The sequence below is a fragment of the Stenella coeruleoalba genome (assembly GCF_951394435.1).
Source record: "Stenella coeruleoalba genome assembly, chromosome: 18".
Taxonomy (NCBI): Eukaryota; Metazoa; Chordata; class Mammalia; order Artiodactyla; family Delphinidae; genus Stenella; species Stenella coeruleoalba.
In genome coordinates this window covers 15199180-15224644 of record NC_137164.1, presented here as the reverse complement: position 1 = coordinate 15224644, position 25465 = coordinate 15199180, and the positions used below count along the sequence as shown (strand labels likewise).

At 45.3% G+C, this 25465-nt stretch overlaps 1 protein-coding gene across 2 annotated transcripts in view; it reads right to left on the bottom strand.

Moving 5' to 3' along the window:
- SLC25A15 (solute carrier family 25 member 15) overlaps positions 1-25134 on the bottom strand; it is a 44291-nt gene extending 19157 nt beyond the window's left edge. For both annotated transcript variants that reach the window (XM_079903376.1, XM_079903377.1), the window contains exons 1-5: positions 24892-25134; positions 21874-21998; positions 18200-18458; positions 8491-8628; positions 6112-6281 (exon numbers count right to left, since the gene is read on the bottom strand). In XM_079903376.1, the coding sequence (XP_079759502.1) occupies positions 6112-6281; positions 8491-8628; positions 18200-18458; positions 21874-21928 (622 nt within the window). In that variant the 5' untranslated portion in view covers positions 21929-21998; positions 24892-25134. The remainder of the gene's footprint in view (positions 1-6111; positions 6282-8490; positions 8629-18199; positions 18459-21873; positions 21999-24891) is intronic.
- Positions 25135-25465: the final 331 nt, after the last annotated feature.

The following is a 25465-nucleotide window of genomic DNA, read 5'->3' as shown; positions in this document are numbered from 1 at the left end:
CACTGGTCCACAAGAGACCTCCCAGCTCCACATAATATCAAACGGCGAAAATCTCCCAGATACCTCCATCTTAACACCAGCACCCAGCTTCACTCAACGACCAGCAAGCCACAGTGCTGGACAACCTATGCCAAACAACTAGCAAAACAGGAACACAACCCCACCCATTAGCAGAGAGGCTGCCTAAAATCATAATAAGGCCACAGACACCCCAAAACACACGACCAGACGTGAACCTGCCCACTAGAGAGACAAGATCCAGCCTCATCCACCAGAACACAGGCACTAGTCCCCTCCACCAGGAAGCCTACACAACCCACTGAACCAACCTTAGCCACTGGAAACAGACATCAAAAACAGCGGGAACTACGAACCTGCAGTCTGCAAAAAGGAGACCCCAAACACAGTAAGATAAGCAAAATGAGAAGACAGAAAAACATACAGCAGATAAAGGAGCAAGATAAAAATGCACCAGACCTAACAAATGAAGAGGAAATAGCCAGTCTACCTGAAAAAGAATTCAGAATAATGATAGATGATCCGAAATCTTGGAAATAGAATGGACAAAATGCAAGAAACAGTTAACAAGGACCTAGAAGAAATAAAGATGAAACAAGCAATGATGAAAACACAATAAATGAAATTAAAAGTACTCTAGATGGGATCAATAGCAGAATAACTGAGGCAGAAGAACGGATAAGGGACCTGGAAGATAAAATAGTAGAAATAACTACTGCAGAGCAGAATAAAGAAAAAAGAATGAAAAGAACTGAGGACAGTCTCAGAGACCTCTGGGACAACATTAAACGCACCAACATTCGAATTATAGGGGCTCCAGAAGAAGAAGAGAAAAAGAAAGAGACTGAGAAAATATTTGAAGAGATTATAGTTGAAAACTTCCCTAATATGGGAAAGGAAATAGTTAATCAAGTCCAGGAAGCACAGAGAGTCCCACACAGGATAAATACAAGAAGAAATACGCCAAGACACATATTAATCAAACTGTCAAAAATTAAATACAAAGAAAGCATATTAAAAGCAGCAAGGGAAAAACAACAAATAACACATAAGGGAATCCCCATAAGGTTAACAGCTGATCTCTCAGCAGAAACCCTACAAGCCAGAAGGGAGTGGCAGGACATACTGAAAGTGATGAAGGAGAAAAACCTGCAGCCAAGACTACTCTACCCAGCAAGGATCTCATTCAGATTTGATGGAGAAATTAAAACCTTTACAGACAAGCAAAAGCTGAGAGAGTTCAGCACCACCAAACCAGCTTTACAACAAATGCTAAAGGATCTTCTCTAGGCAAGAAACACAAGAGAAGGAAAAGACCTATAATAACGAACCCAAAACAATTTAGAAAATGGGAATAGGAACATACATATCGATAATTACCTTAAATGTAAATGGACTAAATGCTCCCACCAAAAGACACAGATTAGCTGAATGGATACAAAAACAAGACCCTCATATATGCTGTCTACAAGAGACCCACTTCAGACCTAGAGACACATACAGACTGAAAGTAAGGGGATGGAAAAAGATATTCCATGCAAATGGAAACCAAAAGAAAGCTGGAGTAGCAATTCTCATATCAGACAAAATAGACTTTAAAATAAGGACTATTAAAAGAGACAAAGAAGGACACTACATAATGATCAAGGGATTGATCCAAGAAGAAGATATAACAATTGTAAATATTTATGCACCCAACATAGGAGCACCTCAATACATAAGGCAAATACTAACAGCCATAAAAGGGGAAATCGACAGTAACACATTCATAGTAGGGGACTTAAACACCCCACTTTCACTCATGGAGAGATCATCCAAAATGAAAATAAATAAGGAAACACAAGCTTTAAATGATACATTAAACAAGATGCACTTAATTGATATTTATAGGACACTCCATCCAAAAACAACAGAATACATATTTTTCTCAAGTGCTCATGGAACATTCTCCAGGATAGATCATATCTTGGGTCACAAATCAAGCCTTGGCAAATTTAAGAAAATTGAAATTGTATCAAGTATCTTTTCTGACCACAACGCCATGAGACTAGATATCAACAACAGGAAAAGATCTGTAAAAAATAAAAACACATGGAGGCTAAACAATACACTACTTAATAATGAAGTGATCACTGAAGAAATCAAAGAGGAAATCAAAAAATACCTAGAAACAAATGACAATGGAGACACAACGACCCCAAACCTATGGGATGCAGCAAAAACAGTTCTAAGGGGGAAGTTTATAGCAATACAAGCCCACCTTAAGAAGCAGGAAACATCTCGAATAAACAACCTAACCTTGCACCTCAAGCAATTAGAGAAAGAAGAACAAAAAAACCCCAAAGCTAGAAGGAAAGAAATCATAAAAATCAGATCAGAAATAAATGAAAAAGAAATGAAGGAAACAATAGCAAAGATCAATAAAACTAAAAGCTGGTTCTTTGAGAAGATAAACAAAATAGATAAACCACTAGCCAGACTCATCAAGAAAAAAGGGAGAAGACTCAAATCAATAGAATTAGAAATGAAAAAGGAGAGGTAACAACTGACACTGCAGAAATAAAAAAGATCATGAGAGATTACTACAAGCAACTCTATGCCAATAAAATGGACAACCTGGAAGAAATGGACAAATTCTTAGAAATGCACAACCTGCCAAGACTGAATCAGGAAGAAATAGAAAATATGAACAGACCAATCACAAGCACTGAAATTGAAACTGTGATTAAAAATCTTCCAACAAACAAAAGCCCAGGACCAGATGGCTTCACAGGCGAATTCTATCAAACATTTAGAGAAGAGCTAACACCTATCCTTCTCAAACTCTTCCAAAATATAGCAGAGGGAGGAACACTCCCAAACTCCTCCTACGAGGCCACCATCACCTTGATACCAAAACCAGACAAGGATGTCACAAAGAAAGAAAACTACAGGCCAATATCACTGATGAACATAGATGCAAAAATCCTCAACAAAATACTAGCAAACAGAATCCAACAGCACATTAAAAGGATCACACACCATGATCAAGTGGGGTTTATTCCAGGAATGTGAGGATTCTTCAGTATACGCAAATCTATCAATGTGATAAACCATATTAACAAATTGAAGGAGAAAAACCATATGATCATCTCAATAGATGCAGAGAAAGCTTTTGACAAAATTCAATACCCATTTATGATAAAAACCCTGCAGAAAGTAGGCATAGAGGGAACTTTCCTCAACATAATAAAGGCCATATATGACAAGCCCACAGCAAACATCATCCTCAATGGTGAAAAACTGAAAGCATTTCCACTAAGATCAGGAACAAGACAAGGTTGCCCACTCTCACCACTCTTATTCAACACAGTTTTGGAAGTTTTAGCCACAGCAATCAGAGAAGAAAAGGAAACAAAAGGAATCCAAATCGGAAAAGAAGAAGTAAAGTTGTCACTGTTTGCAGATGACATGATCCTATACATAGAGAATCCTAAAGATGCTACCAGAAAACTACTAGAGCTAATCAATGAATTTGGTAAAGTGGCAGGATACAAAATAAATGCACAGAAATCTCTGGCATTCCTATATACTAATGATGAAAAATCTGAAAGTGAAATCAAGAAAACACTCCCATTTACCATTGCAACAAAAAGAATAAAATATCTAGGAATAAACCTACCTAAGGAGACAAAAGACCTGCAGAAAATTATAAGACCTGCAGAAAAGTATAAGACACTGATGAAAGAAATTAAAGATGATACAAATAGATGGAGAGATATACCATGTTCTTGGATTGGAAGAATCAACATTGTGAAAATGACTCTACTACCCAAAGCAATCTATAGATTCAATGCAATCCCTATCAAACTACCACTGGCATTTTTCACAGAACTAGAACAAAAAATTTTGCAATTTGTATGGAAACACAAAAGACCCCGAATAGCCAAAGCAATCTTGAGAACGAAAAAAGGAACTGGAGGAACCAGGCTCCCTGACTTCAGACTATACTACAAAGCTACAGTTATCAAGACAGTATGGTACTGGCACAAAAACAGAAAGATAGATCAATGGAACAGGATAGAAAGCCCAGAGATAAATCCACGCACATATGGACACCTTATTTTTGATAAAGGTGGCAGGAATGTACAGTGGAGAAAGGACAGCCTCTTCAATAAGTGGTGCTGGGAAAACTGGACAGGTACATGTAAAAGTATGAGATTAGATCACTCCCTAACACCATACACAAAAATAAGCTCAAAATGGATTAAAGAACTAAATGTAAGGCCAGAAACTATCAAACTCTTAGAAGGAAATCATAGGCAGAACACTCTATGACATAAATCACAGCAAGATCCTTTCTGACCCACCTCCTAGAGTAATGGAAATAAAAACAAAAATAAACAAATGGGACCTAATGAAACTTCAAAGCTTTTGCACAGCAAAGGAAACCATAAACAAGACCAAAAGACAACCCTCAGAATGGGAGAAAATATTTGCAAATGAAGCAACTGACAAAGGATTAATCTCCAAAATTTACAAGCAGCTCATGCAGCTCAATAACAAAAAAAACAAACAACCCAATCCAAAAATGGGCAGAAGACCTAAATAGACATTTCTCCAAAGAAGATATACAGAGTGCCAACAAACACATGAAAGAATGTTCAACATCATTAATCATTAGAGAAATGCAAATCAAAACTACAATGAGATATCATCTCACACCAGTCAGAATGGCCATCATCAAAAAATCTAGAAACAATAAATGCTGGAGAGGGTGTGGAGAAAAGGGAACACTCTTGCACTGCTGGTGGGAATGTGAATTGGTATAGCCACTATGGAGAACAGGTTCCTTAAAAAACTACAAATAGAACTACCATATGACCCAGCAATCCCACTACTGGGCATATACCCTGAGAAAACCATAATTCAAAAAGAGTCATGCACCACAATGCTCATTGCAGCTCTATATACAATAGCCCGGAGATGGAAACAACCTAAGTGCCCATCATCGGATGAATGGATAAAGAAGATGTGGCACATATATACAATGGAATATTACTCAGCCATAAAAAGAAACGAAATTGAGCTATTTGTAATGAGGTGGATAGACCTAGAGTCTGTCATACAGAGTGAAGTAAGTCAGAAAGAAAAAGACAGGTACTGTATGCTAACACATATATATGGAATTTAAGAAAAAAAAAATGTCATGAAGAACCTAGGGGTAAGACAGGTATAGAAATGCAGACCTCCTAGAGAACGGACTTGGGGTTATGGGGAGGGGGAAGGGTGAGCTGTGACAGGGCGGGGGGGAGTCATGGACACGTACACACTAACAAACATAGTAAGGTAGATAGCTACTGGGAAGCAGCCGCATGGCACAGGGATATTGGCTTGGTGCTTTGTGACAGCCTGGAGGGGTGGGATGGGGAGGGTGGGAGGGAGGGAGACGCAAGAGGGAGGACATATGGGAACATATGTTTATGTATGACTGATTCACTTTGTTATAAAGCAGAAACTAACACATCATTGTAAAGCAATTATACCCCAATAAAAATGTTAAAAAAAAAAAAGATGCAGATATAGAGAATGGACTTGAGGACACAGGGAGGGGGAAGGATAAGCTGGGACGAAGTGAGAGAGTGGCATGGACATATATACACTACCACATGTAAAATAGATAGCTAGTGGGAAGCAGCCACATAGCACAGGGAGATCAGCTCAGTGCTTTGTGTCCACCTAGAGGGGTGGGATAGGGAGGGTGGGAGGGCGATGCAAGAGGGAGGAGATATGGGGATATATGTATACGTATAGCTGATTCACTTTGTTATACGGCAGAAACTAACACACCATTGTAAATCAATTATACTCCAATAAAGATGTTAAAAAAAAAAAAGTTGGGGATGTCCTGCTGCAGCCTCTTCCCTGAGGAAGTTACCAAGGCTGGAGGATGGTGCTCGCTGTTACCCGCTGCACGGTACTCCCCGGCATCCAGAAACTCCCAGTGCCAAGCGGAACCCCCACAAGGGGCGAAGCGCACAGAAGCCACCGAGACTACACCACTGGGAAGCAGACACCGTCGAATCCACCTGCTGTCCCTGCCAACACACTTACCTAGTTCATCTTTTGATCTCCCCGATGCAAAAAACGATCGGCTCAGTTCATAGCCACCGAAGAAGAAGAAGTAGCCCGGTACTTCTCGAAGTAAAGTGCTCGAGAGTCCATGGTAGAAGCCCAAGGGGCCGTCCTTCCTAAGGATACTCTTCACGACAGACCAAACTGTGCTGGGGGGACACACGGGGTGACAGATAAGAACAGCATTCACACCCAACTAGCAGACCTGATGGAGCTCCAACAAGGAAGTAGCTCATTTTATAAACAGAGGAACCAGAATTCCAGCAATAAAAGGTTTTTGTGGGAAGGAAATATCTCCGAGAAAGACAAGTTTACAATTATTTTGTAACTAGTTTTATTACTTGAACTAGTCTGTGTAAAGATATTTTATGACAACGAATGCATACATTTCTAGAAATCGTTGTCAAAGATCTAAAAGAGCCAATACCCATTTTTTCAGTAGTAAGTAAGTGAAATTACAATGAGATTGTCCAAACTCAGAGCAAATAAAATGGCACTGTACGTGCCCAGTCCCTTACCTGCCTTGATTCCTATCTCCTCAGCCTTTCTTTTGAGCTTGTGTATTTTGAGGGAATTGGTTCAGGTGTTTAGGGTTTGTTTTGTTTTGTATTCGTCCAGGGAAGTGAGCAACAAGCCTTAAATGTTACTTAAAGGCAAGACAAAAGAAATTCTCAGAGCTGAGCTATAGCTCCTGTAAGGCTCTAGATGCACCCAGTATTTAGTTCTTAGCGAGGTCGGTGTGTAAACATTTTTTACTTGAAGCGGATCAGAGCCTGCGGGAGCCAGAACACGGGCACTTTCCGTGCAGGCTCCTCTTCCTGGTGGTGTAGCGGCGCAGGCCTATCCCTGGGAGGAGAAGCACCACAAACCACCCGTCAGCTTAGCCAGCCCCTCACTCCTCACTTTGTTCTCAGCAGGTGACCTGGCTTGGATCAGGGAAGGATCAGGCCCCCAGGAACAAAGGCCACCTGCTTTTATTGATGATCTTCCTTCCCAGGCATTACCCCCTAGCCAGGCCCTGCCTGCAGTGCCCCCTCCTTCTATCAATACAATGAAGAAGAAACAAAGTCATCCCACTCCACACACTTAGCCTGCTTCCAATCCAGGTCTTAACCCCAAGCTACCAAATCCCAGGCTTGGGCACTGCTATACTTAAAATACAGTTAGCCAATATTTACTTTTGTACAGAGTGTCCGTCTACCTAAGTCCTTTGGATCTAACAATTGCTTTCTTTAAAAATACTTTAAACGACTTTTAAGGGACCCAAGGGCAACTTTCTGGGTGCTGTTCACGATCTGTTTCTTTATCTAGGTACCAGTTTACAAAGGCATGTTCATTTTGTCACTACTTGTGGAACTGCACACCTAGGATTTCCTGTGATTTCTGGGTGTGTTCCTGTTACTGTGTGTACACTGTATCTCAATAAAAAAGCATTAAAGACTTAAAGTTTTGAACTTCTAGGCTATGAATAATTGATTTGAATTGGTTGTAATGAATCTCACAGGTGCAGGAAATAGGGCGCTATTATGAACCCCATCCTCACTGGATGGAAAGTGATGACTCTAAAAATGGTCAGTTTACCTAATGGTTTTTCCCAGGAGATTTACTGGCTTTGAGTTAACTTCAGCAACAACCACGAGCAAACCTTTAGTTTAGATAAATAAGCAAGTTTTGAGATTAACAAGGATAATAAACTGATTTTCAATTCAAATATATAATAAATCAGATTCTATATGATACATACACTCACAGGGTAACTAGAATCTGTTTTCAAGACAGAGTTGGAGAGTGACTGGATCACTGAAGACTTGCTATGCTTACGAGGGTTTGCGTGGATGTTTTCAGAAGCTGACTGGTTTGTAGGTGCACTTGAAGGATTCGGGAGGAGGTAAGGAAGTCACTGCTAGAATCTGGGATGATCAGCCTGAGCGCCCAGGTGCTGGGGAGACTGGGGAGTGAGCAAATACTCAACCCAGAATCCAAACTGGCAGCTAGGAAAAGCCCAGCCCTCGATTCCAAAGCCGCTGCTACGTGCCTCCCAGTATAGTTGGGGGTCATGCCTCATGCACTCCACAGGCCAGAAGGGGTGTACGCCCCTGCTTCTCCACTTTTGGGATATTAAATACTTGCCTACAACGTTCTATGGGGTGGATGGTGATTCCAACCACCACAGACAGTGTGTTCAGAAAATTATCCTCAGAGTGGTGGTGGAGAGGGGTGTTTGGACTAGATAAACTGTTTCTCTGTCACTTAATTTTAGTACAACATAAAATTTAAATTTAAAAAAATTTAAAAATTTAAAAATACGGGATACACCAAGGCAACAAGACCCCACGTTTGTGCCCAAGCAGCACTTACTTCTGGCTTTTGGCTATCTTTCCCGACATCTCCATTTCATACATGGTCTGCAGTCGGCACTTCACAAGCTCAGTGGGGCAGAGGACCAGAGCAGCAAAGGCAGAGGCAAAGGAACCAGCAGCTGCATTCTGCAGATCACTGGAAGGACGCAAGCACAGGAGGCGGTTACCCACCCATTATTCATTCGCTCGGTCTCAGCATGCCGAAACACTGGTGGTAAAGGAGAGCAAGCTTGAGGGGAGAAGAAGACTTCCTCAGTGCCCACGAGGCACCTGCTGCTTCCTCTGAGGAGCCCACGACCCTGTGAGGGTGACAGCAGTACCCCAATTTTCATATGGCGAAAATGACGCTTAGAGATGCCACGAACTGTGCTGAGTCACACAGCTGCTAAGCGGCAACGCTAGGTTTCAAACCCAGGTCTGCCTGATTGCAAGCCCGTGTTCCTTTATTAGGCATAGCTCTGTGGGCTGGACGTTTGTGCCCCTCACCCCCAGATTCCTAAGTTGAAGCCATAACCCCCAATGTGATGGTATTTGGAGGAAGGCCCTTGGGAGGTAGTTAGGTTTAGATGAGGTCAGGAGGGTGCAATCCTCTTGATGAGATTGGTGTCCCTGTAAGAAGAGACCGGAGAGCTGGCTGGCGCTCTCTCCACCATGTGAGAACACAGCCAGCTGTCCCTCTGCAAACCAGCAAGAGGACCTTCACCAGACACTGAATCAGCCGGCATCTTGTTCTTGGACTTTCCAGCCTCCAGAGCTATGAGAAACAAAGTTTTGTTGTTTAAACCACCCAGCCTGGGGTATTTTGTTCTAGCAGAGCCAGAACTAACACAGAAGTGACACAGAAAAACCAAACCAAACCAAACAATGTGGGGGAAAAAATTCCCTATGGTCCCACCACCCCAACACACACACTATTAATACTTCAGTGTGTTTGCCACTGAGCTTTAAATAAAAACAGGTTTCGAGGCCATCCCTGCGTGCCTCTGGATTCAGCCCAGGACAACCACAAGTGTAATGTAACTGCTGCAGATGAAAACCCAGGATACATTTTTAACCAAAATGTTGCTCATTGAAAAAAGATTTCCCAGTTCAGCTGATGACCTCCCGGACCTCAGCTGCAGAGGGCATGAGGTGGGCCAGTGGTGCTACCAGTGTGAGTCAGCAAGCTCGACGGTTGTAGGGCAAAGGGCGAAGCTGGAGATATAAATGGAAAATGAATGCACATAGTACAAAAATGCAAGAATTCACTTCATCTCACATGGGTTCAGTACCACCAGCCTCAGTCACCAGCAGGGGAGTGAAACTGGAAAGAATACAGGGGAAAGTACAAGAAACAAATCGCCAGGAAGACTCCTGAGAGTTCACGGGGGTCAGCAAAGGAGACCCTTTCCAAGCCTTGGGAGGACGTTCTGTCACGAGAGCACCGCTGGCACCTACGGGGACGATCTTTAGTTGCACAGAAAGGACTGAGCTGCTCACAGCAACAACTAGCTGTGACACTCGCCTGTTAACTGCCAGCATCCGGCTGTCACTGGACGACCAGAACTCACAGACCTCCAGGAGCCCCCAAAGGTAACCCCCTAGGCAGCCTGCCCAGGTGGCGAGGTCCCCTCACGATTTCTCTTCCATCTGTGAGCAGAGAAGCCTAACAGACCTACCATATTCAACTGTCCTAAAGTTACAAAAAACCACCCCACTCACACCAATGGACAGATCATCCAGACAGAAAATCAATAAGGAAACACAGGCCTTAAATGACATATTAGACCAGATGGACTTAATTGGTATTTGTAGAACATTCCATCAGAAAGCAGCAGAATACACATTCTTCTCAAGTGCACATGGAGCATTCTCCAGGATAGACCACATGCTAGGCCACAAAGCAAGCCTTGGTAAATTTAAGAAAACTGAAATCATATCAAGCATCTTTTCCAACCACAACACTATGAGATTGGAAGTCAATCACAGGAAAAAAAAAACTGTAAGAAACACAAACACGTGGAGGCTGAACAGTATTACTAAACAACCAATGGATCACTGAAGAAATCAAAGAGGAACTAAAAAAATACCTAGACACAAATGACAACAGAAACACTACAATCCAAAACCTATGGGATGCAGCAAAAGCACTTCTAAGAGGGAGGTTTATAGCAATACAATCTTACCTCAGGAAACAAAAAGAAAAATCTCAAACAACCTAACCTTACATCTAAGGCAACTAGAGAAAGAACAAAACCCAAAGTTAGTGGAAGGAAAGAAATCATAAAGATCAGAGCAAAGGGCTTCCCTGGTGGCGCACTGGTTGAGTCTGCCTGCCGATGCAGGGGACACGGGTTCATGCCCCGGTCCGGGAAGATCCCACATGCCGTGGAGCGGCTGGGCCCGTGAGCCATGGCCGCTGAGCTTGCGCGTCCGGAGCCTGTGCTCGGCAAAGGGAGAGGCCACAACAGTGAGAGGCCTGCGTGCAGCAAAAAAAAAAAAAAAAAAAAGATCAGAGCAGAAATAAATGAAATAGAGATGAAGGAAACAATAGAAAAGATCAATGAAAGTAAAAGCTGGTTCTTTGAAAAGATAAGCAAAATTCATAAAGCTTTAGCCAGATTCATCAAGAAAAAAAGGGAGAGGGCTCAAATCAATAAAACTAGAAATGAAAAAAGTTATAACTGACACCACAGAAATACAAAGGATCCTAAGAGACTACTACAAGCAACTATATGCCAATAAAATGGACAACCTAGAAGAAACAGACAAATTCTTAGAAAGGTACAACCTTGTAAGACTGAACAAGGAAGAAACAGAAACTATGAACAGACCAATCACAACTAATGAAATTCAAACTGTGATTAAAAAACTCCCAACAAACAAAAGTCCAGGACCAGATGGCTTCACAGGCGAATTCTATCAAACATTTAGAGAAGAGTTAACACCCATTCTTCTGAAACTATTCCAAAAAATTTCAGAGGAAGGAACACTCCCAAACTCATTCTATGAGGCCACCATCACCCTGATACCAAAACCAGACAAAGATATAACAAAAAAGGAAAATTACAGGCCAATATCACTGATGAACACAGATGCAAAAATCCTCAACAAAATACTAGCAAACTGAATCCAACAATACATTAAAAGGGTCATACACCATGATCAAGTGGGATTTATCCCAGGGATGCAAGGATTCTTCAATATCCACAAATCAATCAGTGTGATAGACCACATTAACAAACTGAAAAATAAAAACCATACGATCAACAATAGATTCAGGAAAAGCTTTTGACAAAATTCAACACCCATTTATGATAAAAACTCTCCAGAAAGTGGGCACAGAGGGAACTTAGCTCAACATAGTAAAGGCCATATAGGACAAACCCACAGTTAACATCATTCTTAACGGTGAAAAGCTGAAAAGCATTTCCTCTAAGATGAGGAGTGAGACAAGGATGTCCACTCTGGCCACTTTTATTCAACATAGTTTTGGAAGTCCTAGCCATGGCAATCAAAGAAGAAAAAGAAATAAAAGGAATCGAAATTGGAATAGAAGTAAAGCCATCACTGTCTGCAGATGGCATGATCTAAACATAGAAAATCCTGAACATGCTACCAAGAAACTACTAGAACTCATCAATGAATTCAGTAAAGTTGCAGGATACAAAATTACTACTCAGAAATCTCTTGCATTCCTATGTACTTACTACAAAAGATCAAAAAGAGAAATTAAGGAAACAATCCCATTTACCATCACATCAAAAAGAATAAAATACCTAGGAATAAACCTACCTGAGTAGGCAGAAAACCTGTACTCTGAAAACTATAAGACACTGATGAAAGAAATCAAAGATGACATAAACAGGGGAATTCTGCAGCAGTCCAGTGTTTAGGACTCCATGCTTTCACTGCAGAGGACCTGGGTTCAATACCTTGTTGGGGAACTAAGATCCCACAAGCCATGTGGCACGGTCACAAAAAAAAAAAAAAATACCATGCTCTTGGATTGGAAGAATATTGTCAAAATGACATACTACCCAAGGTAATCTACAGATTCAATGCAGTCCCTATCAAACTACCAATGGCATTTTTCACAGAACTGGAACAAAAAATTTTTTCATCTGTCTGGAAACACAAAAGACCTCAAATAGCCAAAGCAATCCTGAGAAAGAGAAAAGGAGCTGGAGGAATCAGACTCCCTGACTTCAGACTATACTACAAAGCTACAGTAATCATAACAGTATGGTACTGGCACAAAAACAGAAATATAGATCAATGGAACAGGAAAGAAATCCCAGAAATAAACCCACACACCTATGCTCAGTTAATCCATGACAAAGGAGGCAAGAATAAACAATGGAGAAAAGAAAGGCTCTTCAATAAATGGTGCTGGGAAAACTGGACAACTACATGTGAAAGAATGAAATTTGAACATTCTCTAACACCATACACAAAAATAAACTCAAAATGGATTAAAGACCTAAATGTAAGGCCAGATACCATAAAACTCTTAGAGGGGACTTGCGCAGTGGTCCAGTGGTAAAAAATCCACCTTACAATGCAGGGGGCGTGGGTTTGACCCCTGGTCAGGGAACTAAGATCCCACATGCCACGGGGCAGCTAAGCCCACACGCCACAACTACTGAGCTCGTGTGCCTCAACTAGAGCCTGTGTGCCACAAACTACAGAGCCCACATGCTCTGGAGCCTGTGTGCCACAACTAGAGAGAAGTCTGCACACCACAAGGAAGAGCTCTTGCACTGCAACGAGAGATCCCACATGCCGCAACTAAGACCCAATACAGCCAAAAATAAAATAATAAATAAATCTTTAAAAAAATAAAACTCTTAGAGGAAAACATAGGCAGAACACTCTGACATAAATCACAGCGATATCTTTTTGGATCTATTCCTGGAGTAATGAAAATAAAAACAAAAATAAACAGATGGGACCTAATTAAACTTAAAAGCTCTTGCACAGCAAAGGAAACCATAAACAAAACAAAAATACAACCTACAAAATGGGAGAAAATATTTGTAAATGAAGTGACTGACAAGGGTTAATCTCCAAAATATACAAATACTTCATGCAGCTCTATATCAAAAAAACAACAACCCAATAAAAAAAATGGACAGAAGATCTAAATAGACATTTCTCCAAAGAATACATACAGATGGCCAAAAACCACATGAAAAGATGCTTAACATCACTAATTACTAAAGAAATGCAAATCAAAACTACAACGAGGTATCACCTCACACCAGTCATAATGGCCATCACCAAAAAGCTTACAAACAATAAATGCTGGAGAGGGTGTGGAGAAAAGGGAATCCTCCTGCACTGTTGGTGGGAATGTAAATTGATACAGCCACTATGGAGAACAGTATGGAGGTTCCTTAAAAAACTAAAAACAGAACTACCATATGATCCAGCAATTCCACTCCTGGGCATATATCCAGAGAAAACCAAATCAGAAAGATACATGCACCCCAATGTTCACAGCAGCACTATTTACAATAGCCAAGACATGGAAGCAACCTAAACATCCATCAACAGAGGAATGGATAAAGAAGATGTGGTACATATATACAGTGGAATATTACTCAGCCATAAAAAAGAATGAAATAATGCCATTTGCAGCAACACAGAGGGAGCTAGAGATTATCATACTAAGTGAAGTAAGTCAGACAGAGAAAGACAAATATCATATGATATCACTTATATGTGGAATCTTAAAAAAAATGATACAAATGAACTTATTTACAAAACAGAAACAGATTCACAGACTTTGAGAACAAACTTATAGTTTCCAAAGGGGAAACATGGTGGGGGGGAATAAATCAGGAGTTTGGGATTAACATATATATAAAATAGATAATCAACAAGGATGTACTGAATAGCACAGGGAACTCTACTCAATATTCTTTAATAACCTATATGGGAAAATAATCTGAAAAAGAATGGATATATGTATAACTGAATCACTTAGCTGTACACCTGAAACACAACATTGTAAATCAACTATATTCCAATATAAAATAAAAAAATTTTAAATGTTTTATAAAAAGTGTTTTGAAACCATAAAAAAAGTTACAATGAACTAATAGTTATAGAAACTGAGGTCAAACGTTACTATAGGCAAACCTTGTTTTATCGCACTTCACTTTATTACTTTTTGAAGATACTGCATTTTTTAAATTCCTTTTTCTTTTTTTTTTTTAAACACCTTTATTGGAGTACAATTGCTTTACAATGGTGTGTTAGTTTCTGCTTTATAACAAAGTTGAAGGTTTGTGGCAACCCTGAGTTGTCAGAGGATGGTTAGCATTTTTTTTAGCAATAAAGTATTTTTAAATTAAGGTAGGTACATTCTTTTTGGGACATAACACTATTGCACAGACTGCAGTATAGTGTGAACACAGCTTTATATGCACTGGGAAACCAAAAAATTTGCAAGATGGTCTGGAACCGAACCTCAAATATCTGACGTGTGCCTGCACAAAGCCAAGGGCTGCCTACCATCCCGGTCCCGATCTCCTATCCCTGGTGGTCTGGCCTTGGTGCCTTGGTGCCTCAGGTGGATGTGAAGTGGGTGCCCAGGGCTGAGCCGGCCTGTTAACACAGCCGGGCCTCAGAAGAGCTGGCTTGGAGCAGGCCTGCTTTCAGGAGGAAGACACCGCCTGCAGTGTGGCCTTCCTTTCGATTTTAAAGAATGACGCGTCAGACGGTCACTAGGAGAGCCAGCTCCACAACTGTACCGGCACGCGGCTTTTTCTAGGGGTGGGAAGTGCCCGACGCCATCCCCTCTATCCTTCCCCCTTCACTCCTACTTAAATTGTTTGTCAAAACCAAAGCTTAAAGGGTTTGTCTCTTGGCCAGTCTGCAGATCCATACTTGGCCTCCCTCTGGGACTCTCTGTCAACCTGCTGACAGGCCGTAGTCAATCAGGGTCATTGACCAGGGTTTGCCAGTCTCGCTGGAACAAAGGTGGTATCGACAGATACGGACGGCTGTTTCATCCAAGAGGCGGTAACGCCTGAACGAACCCCAAGCATGCTGATACAGGGCAACCCGGGGCCAAGTCAGATCTGCAGTGGACTCTGGCTAATAAATGCTTTCACCTACCAGTGCATGAGATGAGGGACTTGGGCCCCAGGCTGTGCCTATAGTAGAAACGTTTAGAACTGGATCTCAAATGGCAGTCGGCATAGGATGGGATTTTGGAGGAATCAACTGTTTTGTCACCCACTCAACAAACATGTTCCTAAACACTCCTGCTGTGTCAGAGCCCGTCCAGCCAAAGGTGAAAAGAGAGCGCTACTCAGGGAGTGTTCAAACCGAGAATATTTACTGTATCACTGCAGAAATTCGTAACAGGTGATCACAAGCAGTTCCTTTCCCTGCTTCTGTGTAATTATTAATGTTTTCTCTAGACCTGACCCCTACAAAGTACTCCAGAGCCCCGCCTGTGGTCTTGAGGGAAGAATGCCGGATTGGGGGTGCAGAAGACACGGGCTGCAGTCCCGGCTCTGTCACTTATTAACCCAGTGATCTTCAGCACATCAGTATCTGTACCAGAGTTTCCCCATCTATAGAACGGATACCATCACCTGCCTGGATTCTCGCGCAGGACCACGGTGAGGGCTAAGAAAGCACGACGCGCATGTCCGAGCTTCGTAAGCTCTCAGGCAGCATTTGCTCACTGGTAATGAGCAACCACTGTTCTGCAGGATGAAAAAGCTGCAGCCCCCCTCCTGTCCCCCACGTTCAAAAAAGACGTGGGTGCTGGGTTAGGCCGAGTGAAAGAGGAAGCTTTCTTCACTGCAGAACCTGCTCCAGAATCTCCTGTGGTTGCTCCATTTCCCTGTCCTTCTCCAAGGATGCTGACGGAGACCTCAGCTCCAGGTCTCCTCAGCTAGGAGGTCTCTCGCTCCAGTGCAAAGAGCTGCAGTCACTGCAGTGCCCTTCCTGTCTGTCTCTACCACGGGACACCACATTCTCCTGGTTTATCTTCTGCTTATTTCTTTACTTCCTCTTTTTCCTGACCCCTCCCTGCTGGAGGGTCCTAGGATCTGTGCTCAGTCCTATAAACACTGTCTCCCTGGGGGATCTCATCCAGTCCCAAGCCTTTAAAAAACAAGTTCCATCTATCAAGATGGGATGCCTGCTATAAATGGGCACATCTCCAGGCACCCCCAAAGACTTCAGTACAAAAGGAACCTACTTTAGCCACATGGGACCTGTGTTTGCAATAGGGTCTTGAATTCCCACCAAAACAACAGGCAAGACTGCCCTCTGCAACCACGAAGCTGATAACAATAATTTTAAATGATTTAAAATAAACCAATGGGGACTTTCCTGATGGCACAGTGGTTAAGCATCCACCTGCCAATGCAGGGGACACGGGTTTGAGCCCTGGTCGGGGAAGATCCCACATGCCACGGAGCAACTAAGTCTGTGTGCCACAACTACTGAGTCTGAGCACTAGAGCCCACGAGCCACAACTACTGAGCCCGCATGCTACAACTACTGAAGCCCACACGCCTAGAGCCTGTGCTCTGCAACGAGAAGCCACCACAATGAGAAGCCTGCGCACCGCAACGAAGAGTAGCCCACACTCGCCGCAACTAGAGAAAGCCCGCATGCAGCAACAAAGACCCAATGCAGCCAAAAATAAATAAATAATTTTTTTTAAAAAGAGTGAAAACTTATAAAATAAATCACTGTTCAAAGGAGTAAAGGCTAAACATCCCAGTGGTTTCCGAATTCCTTTTAGTCTCGGTATAATAAATACCCAAGGAATGACCAACTACACACCCAAGTCTGATGTTTGGGGCAGACTCGACCAATGAAACAGTAGGTTCACCTGCATCTTCTCAGATGCTCTGACCCTTCCTAAAATTCCAAGTTCTTCCTCAAACCTATTTGGCTCTTCCAATACCCTGCATTCTGCTGATGACGTGAAACCCAAAGCTCGGGTCACAAGTTGCATCTATGGTTTAAGTTCTGCACTTCTGCCCAGAGAAGTGGCACCAACAGCAGCATTTGAAAAGCATCTTCCCCAAATATCATATGATATCACTTATATTTAGAATTTAATTTTTAAAAATGGCACAAGTGAGCTTATTTACAAAACAGAAACAGACTCACAGATCTCGAAACCAAATTTCAGGTTACCAAAGGGGAAACATGGGGGGAGGGGATAAATTAGGAGATTGGGATGAACATAAACACACTACTCTAAATAAAGCAGACAACCAACAAGGACCTACTGTATAGCACAGGGAACGCTACTCAGTATTCTGTAATAACCTCTATGGGAAAAGAATCTGAAAAAGAATGTGTGTGTATATATATATATATATGCATAACTGATTCACTTTGCTGTACACCTGAAACTAACACAACATTGTAAATCAACTATACTCCAATTAAAAAAAGAAAAATAATAAAAATAATAATTTTTTAAAGAAAGAAAGAAAAGCATCTTCCTGAAGAATGGAAGGAACGTGAGGGTGGTTGTTTCTATGCGGTGGATCATGGGCAACTCTCCTTTTGCATAACACATGTGCGTTTCCCCAGTTTTCTATGATGGCAATGTATGACTTCTTAATCAAAGGAAGTAGTTATTGTAAAAACGGAAATGTTCTTCTCCATAAGGTCTCACAAAAAGCTTGACTACACAAGTGTTGTTTCTCAAAGAGGTCTCAGTGACCTCAACTCACCTCAGCTTCGCCTGCTTTTCCAATCCAACCACTTTCCGTACCACCTGCTGGCAGAATCCGTAGCACATGAAGAGGACGGAGTTCTCGGCGATGTTGGCAATCAGCGCTGGGCTGGTCCCCTTGTAGAAGCCCCGGAAGCCCACCTGGGAGTAGGTCTTCAGGCAGCAGTCGGTGAGGCCCCTGTACAGGTCGGGGAACGTCTGCATCTTCACCTTCATGGTGTCGAAGGGCTGCCCGGTGAGTACACATGCTGTGCCCCCTACAACCAGGACAGGAATCCTCGTCCAGCACCAGTCTACAGCCACGTGGTAGAGTGCGGCCTCGAGGACCCATGGAGATGAGGGACAGGCAGCCCACCGCGGGGCTTACCTCTGGGTCACTTCATTTTGACCTCCTCCCCCCCGCCAACCCTTCTAGCTCAGTCCGATAAAACTTCTAGGGGTCCTTCATGAGTCTGGCACCCCGCTCCAGCCCTGAAGGAGCTCAACTCGGTAGAGGAGAGGACGTGTGTTTGACAGTCAAAGCCACCGGATGTGAAGGTGTGACGTGTGTTCAGGAGCACTGGTCAGAGGGACCTGGGCTCAAAGCCCGACTCTGCTGTGAAATCCTGGCTAAGCGACGTGACCTCCGAGCCTCGATTCCCTATCAGGTTAACGTGAGCATTAGGATAAGGCTCTAACATACTGGCTGCTACGCCACAAGTGGCTCATTTACAGCGGTTAACTGTGTCTGTGTGTGCGTCCACATAAAAGAAGGGGAAGGGAAGAGTCTGGTGTTAATCACTCTTTTGTCTGACGTCCAGTGGTCCTAATGACTATCAGGGAAATAACAGAGGAATAGGCCACAGATAAAGAAAACAAAGGGTCTAATTAGTCCCTGAAGAGCTAAATGTTTGACCCTATGGGAAAACATCTTATTTGGACTCTACCAATTAATGATTTGTATTCAGACAGGAAATGGATTGAAACTTACCCCTGCTTAGCATAAATCATATATTTATATGCTTTTATACGACAAAAGCATTGAATTGCATTCAATTACTTCGATAAAAATTCTGAATGTAAGGAGAATGAACTATTAAACCCTGTAATATCTCCAGACCCTGAACTGGGTCAGCATTTGGGGAACTGTCTGTCACTGGTGAATGCTTCCACCTCCCCTTGGGCCTGGGACGTCCCGTGCTTGTGTCAGGAAACAGCCACTGGATGAGGTGACTAAAACCTCAGCAAAATTGAAGAGAAGGCTTACATATTTCAGAAATGCAATTTCATAACTTAGACATAATACACAGTTACTCCAATGAAGTTGTGGAAAGTAGAGATGGAGGGAGGGCTGTTAAGAGTAACTCCCGAGCTTCCCTGGTGGCGCAGTGGTTGAGAGTCCGCCTGCCCATGCAGGGCACGTGGGTTCGTGCCCCGATCCGGGAAGATCCCACATGCCGCGGAGCGGCTGGGCCCGTGAGCCATGGTCGCTGAGCCTGCGCGTCTGGAGCCTGTGCTCCGCAACAGGAGAGGCCACAACACTGAGAGGACCGCGTACCGCAAAAAAAAAAAAAAAGAATAACTCCCAAGGGGCTTCCCTGGTGGCGCAGTGGTTGAGAGTCCGCCTGCCGATGCAGGGGACACGGGTTCATGCCCCGGTCCGGGAGGATCCCACGTGCCGTGGAGCGGCTGGGCCCGTGAGCCATGGCCGCTGAGCCTGCGTGTCCGGAGCCTGTGCTCCGCAACGGGAGAGGCCACAACAGCGAGAGGCCCGCGTACCGCAGGAAAAAAAAAAAAAAAAAAAAAAATTCCAAAAGAGGTGAATGTCAGAAATTTTAAAGTGGGTTCATAATTTTGACAACCTAGATGCATTTTAATTCTATCACAACAGATCCTACAGTCTATCTTTGATAGAGTGACTGAAGGATATAAAATTCCAAAAGCTGAGCATCCCTCATGGGGTAAAATGCCCTTCTATTGCAGAGACACAGACTGAGCCCAGGCATTCACGGGAGGGTAAGAGGATGCCAAGGGCAAGCAAGTGGGTCCACTGTTGCCAAAGTCAGCATCCTCCGCAGTATGGCATTGGGGGAGCGGGGAGTGGTGAAGGGGTCGGGGATGGTGCACAGGGCCTGGGGGGCTTGATTCCACGGCAGGGTGAGGGGCTGACCCAAAGGCACTCAGCGCGTAAGAGGCCGTGGGGTGGAATCCAGGCAGCCCTTGGTTCCCCTGCTCCTTGTCGTCTCTGACCTGGGAGCGCCCTCGCCTGAACTTATCAGTGTCTGCAGACTTCCTCATGAGCCTACTTTGGCCGATTTCTGGTTCATGGAAAAATACTTCGATCTTCCCTGAACCCATGATTTCTTTTTTACAATTAAGAAGACGACAGGGGACTTCCCTGGTGGCACAGTGATTAAGACTCCACGCTCCCGGGCTTCCCTGGTGGCGCAGTGGTTGAGAGTCCGCCTGCCGATGCACGGGACACAGGTTCGTGCCCCGTTCCGGGAAGATCCCACATGCCGCGGAGCGGCTGGGCCCGTGAGCCATGGCCGCTGAACCTGCGTGTCCGGAGCCTGTGCTCCGCAGCGGGAGAGGCCGCAACAGTGACAGGCCCGCATACCGCAAAAAAAAAAAAAAAAAAAAAGACTCCACACTCCCAACGCAGGGAGCCCGGGTTCGATCCCTGGTCCGGGAATTAGATCCCACATACACGCTGCAACTAAGAGTTCGCATGCCACAACTAAGGAGCCCGTGAGCCGCAACTAAGACCCGATGCAACCAAATAAATAAATATTAAAAAAAAAAAAAGACGACGACAGGATGAGAGAAGGCGGCTCTGACTGCTCTTGATCTGTTGACTCAGGAGGTCCCACCAGATAAAAGGACAATGGGCAACCGGCTCCCCTGGCCTCTTCACTCCAAGGAGCGGTGACCCAATATAAGAATCGGTGAGGGAGGCAAGGGTAAGCCAGGGTCTGCATCTGGGAAGTATGGGCATTCCAGCGCTCCTCCAGCCCTAGAATCATCCAGGAATCTGGAGAACCAAGTAACCACCCAGGCACTTCCAAGTCTGTCACTTGCCTCAGGCTGAAAAAAGGTGACCTTTCTAAAGAGTGGCCTGCGGTGGCAGGTGCTGTCCAGAACTCGATGGTGCCTAGTGGGGCCAGAGTCCGCCCCAGCACTCGCCCCGCCCACCACTCCTCGGCCAATCCTGGGGCCTCTCCTTTCAGGGCTTTAAGACACAGTAAAAAGTCAGCCTGATTTACCAATGACATTTCTAAGGGTATCCTTTCTCTCCCCCAGCAGTTGTAAGGACAGTAACTAGGATTTTCCCTGGAGAGATGGCACAGTGTTATTTTTGCACTCTAAGGCCTCTGAAGGCTGCCAGGCTTGGGGTGGAATCCTGCATATCCCAGCCACATGGCAATGGACGAGCGGCTTCAGCTCTGAGCTGTGATATGTTCCAGCTGTCACCCGGGGACACTCCCACACCATACCCTGACTCATAGCTCTACTACAGCGGGAACTACTCTACCTTCTGCTGTGTTTGCAACCCAGTATCACACCTGTATTAAGTGGATTCATTCCAGGGTTAAAGCATGTCGCTTCTGGAGCTACAAAGGCAATGTCTTCGCCAGAGCTCACTTGCAGAAGGTATTTGAGGAACAAAGGAGGGGTTTTCTCTGGGATTACCTGCGGCCCCCGCCGTAAGGTCAATGGCAGCTTGGATGGCAGGATTGGATTTCATGTTTGCCCACTCCTCTGCTGGGTTCCGCGGAGGGCAACTCTCACGAGCTTACAATGGGCACCTCATATTCCTAGAAGGAGGCAAGAGTTCACCATCAGTCGGGCCTCCGCAGCCCCCCTTTCTCTAGGCCTGCTGCCTAGCTACTGGACTTGAACTTCAGGGAACCGGGAAACTGTCTCTACGTTGCTCCAAAGGAGGGGGCTCGAGCTGTCAGAGCAGCTTAGTGATCCGCCTCCCCTTCTCCCTGCCCACCACCTCCCCATGAAAAGCACGCAGACCAAAAACCTTGCTCACGTAGCACTGCTACAGCCACAGGTGAGGGCACTTCAACCAACCTTTCTGAAACCCTCAAGAAACGAATGCCAATAAGCAAGCCAACCGCACATCCCAAGCCCCATCAAACCAGTTTTTCAGAGGCCTAAGTTAAACCATCAGTCCACTGGGTTCTGTTCCAAATTCAGACAGCGGCCTGAGACCCTAAGAGAAGGTCACAAAACAGTAGCCTGGAAAGGAATGGGTTAGGAGCTCGGCCAAGTGACACACGCCTGGGTCTGAATGCTTGCTCTGCCACTGGTATGGTGGCCCTTTGGGCCCCTAAACCTGGAGGTTCCCATCTATACAAGGTGAAAAATAAAAGTACTATCATTATAATACGAGGGCAATCAAACAGCCACGTCGGACAAATACGATGAACTGTGAACACACACCAGGAGGTCTTAGAACAACTACAAAGCACAGCACCAAACATTACTATCATCATAGGCCTTCCAGAACTTCTCAACCATAAACATGCACACGAATCACCTGGGGACCTTGTTAAAAGGCCGATTCTGATGTGATTGGCTTCAAGTGGGACCAGAAATGCTGCCTGCCTTCACCTGCTCCCAGGTGAAGTTGATAATGCCTGGCTATTAACCATACTTTGAGAAGCAACCCCTGGGTCCATTGTGCCCCTAATTTGCTTGATAAGAATCACCTGGGACACTTGTTAAACATTCCAATAACCAGGCTGCTCTCCTGGAAATGTTGATTCAGTAGGTTTGAGCTGGAGCCTAGAAGTTTCGGAAAACCAGGGTCTACTCCTCTACTTCAGACAAAAATCAACCATTGGCAAGGCATGGACTTAATTAACATTGACTAGAAAAGGAGAGGTGTTTCATTCACATAGAATATTAAAATAACCAATACAGAAACCAATTCTGTATGATTTTCAAGCTATGTCACTGACTTAACGCCTGAATAACAAGGAATGCTTTTTATCCATCACACTGAAGACCTGTGTGATCCCAGTCAGGACACCTCTCAGAGGAGGGGGTGGGCAGGCTGGATGACCAATGAATACCAACATCTTCCTAATCAGCAGCAGCGGAGAATAATTTTAGCCACCAAGAAGTTTTTTAACCACTTGAAGCATGTTGTCAATGACTAGACACCAAGAATCTTTACAAAAAATGTTAAAACCAGCAACAGCACAAGAACACTACTTAATAAAGCCAACTAAAATTAGACATACAATTAGATGTACAAAACACTGACTTTATGTTACTGATAGACCTGGAGAGGCAGTACCAATTACTAAGGTCGATAAGACGGTGACCATCCAGTATCTAGAGAAGGATATCAGGGTCCTAACCCAATCTCTTCCTTTTCCAGATGGAAAACTGAGTCCAGAGGAAGACAAGGACTTGTCCAAGGTCATACAACAAGTCCGTGGCAGAGACAGGATTCAACTCAAGTCTTGCCTTTTGGGTCTGTTCTATCAAGCAGAGTATTCCCACCTGGCCAAAAAGAGAAAACAAAACACCCAACCCTGCATTTTAGAGGAAAATGGAGACAAGGGGGGAAAGGAGTCACAGACAGGTCACATCCAATGCAGCCCATTCCCTTGGCGGGGGTGGACATTTCTTTCTTAGAAGAGGCACAGCAGATGGTACTGTGTCATCAATGCGAATTCAACCCTTTTAGATTCGACCCTTTTAGGCAAGTCAAACAAACACATCAACTCCTACAAATAACTACTTGTAGAATTATTAGAACAGTTAACAAACAGTCTTAACAGATTAACTCATAAGGGGCATCTGTTTCAAATTACGCGTAGCTTTGGCTTGAAGGAGGCAATGGGGCGTGGAGGCAGCCAGACTGATCAAGTTGAGTTAATTAAACTGATTCGTGAGCCTTCGTATCAACTGGAAGAGAAAAACGGAATCCTTTCAGCGTCCCCTTACCCTTCCTTCAAACTACACCGGAGTCAAACTCCAAACGAAACAACGCAGACCATGTATCTTTTTCATTCCTTCGGGAAATTAACTTATCGTGTGGGAGAATCCGAGGAGGCCGCATTCCCCACTAGGTAACACGAATTGCTCCGGGAAGATTCCAGCTTCAAGGCCGAAGCTGGCGCCCGCCATCCGAGCGCCCAGAGCTGGTGGGGCCCACGGGCGCTGGGATGCAAACCAGTCTCGCCGCTCAGCAGCTGGCTCGGGAGCTCCTGCTCCGGGGCTCGGGATCCCGATCCGCACAAGGGTCAGCTTAAGGAGACAACTTCCAACTTTGTTGTCTTCCCGGCCCTAAACGTTCGCTGACTCTGCCACAACAACCTGCGAGGGTCTCCCATTCATAAGCGCCTCCGCCCTCCCTGCCCGGCGCGGTGCCGGCATGACACTACGACCGGGCAAATGAGGGCAACCTTTCCCGGGACGTGACCACTGCGCGCAGGAGGCGGCGGGGCCCGAGTCTCCATGGAATCCCAGGCAAAGCGCGGGAAGGCGGCGCCCGCGGGCCCCCGGGCACGTGTGCGGCGCGGCGGGCCCGGGACCCCAGATCTCCACCCCGCCTCCCGGGAGGGTCACGCCGCCCAGGCGCGGAGGCCGGCCGGCCGGCCCGCCCGCTCCCTCTCCCTCTCCCTCCCTCTCCTCCCGGCCGGTTGCCTGCAGCCCGCGAGCGCCCGGCTGAGTTGCGCTCACCGCCGTGCCGACTGGCCACGTCCTACTCGCGCTCCGCCGCCAGCTCTCGACTCTGGCTCGGCGGCGGGGGCGGCCGCTTAACACCCACGTGGGCTACCGGCCGGCCCTCCGCCCCGCCTCCCGCGCCAGACTGCCGCCGGCAGGCGCCCCGCGGGCTCAGGAGCGACCCCTGCGGCCGGGAGGGGCTGCGCTGGGGCTGGGGCCGGGGCCGGGGCCGGGGCCGGGGCCGGGGCGCCTCCCGCCTGCCGGGGAAGCGGAAGTCGGCGCGGTGCGGCGGCGCGCTCGGGCCGGGGGGCGCGCCGGGAGCGGGAGGGGCTGGCGGGGCCGGGGGGAGGGCTGGGAGCCGCGGCCTCCACGTCGCTTTCCTGCCGTTCGGTTCCCGGAGGCCCTCGGTGAGCTCGTCTCTAGTTCGACCTCAGGCGGGGCGGGGGCGGGGGCGGGGGCGGGGGGTGTCGGAGTGAGGACGAGGGACTGAAGTCTTCAGGCTGATTAGCTTTGCAGGGACTCGGGGCTCAAGGCTTTAATTTTATGTTATAATTGAGTGCGAAAGTACTGGAAAGGTAGTGATGAAAAA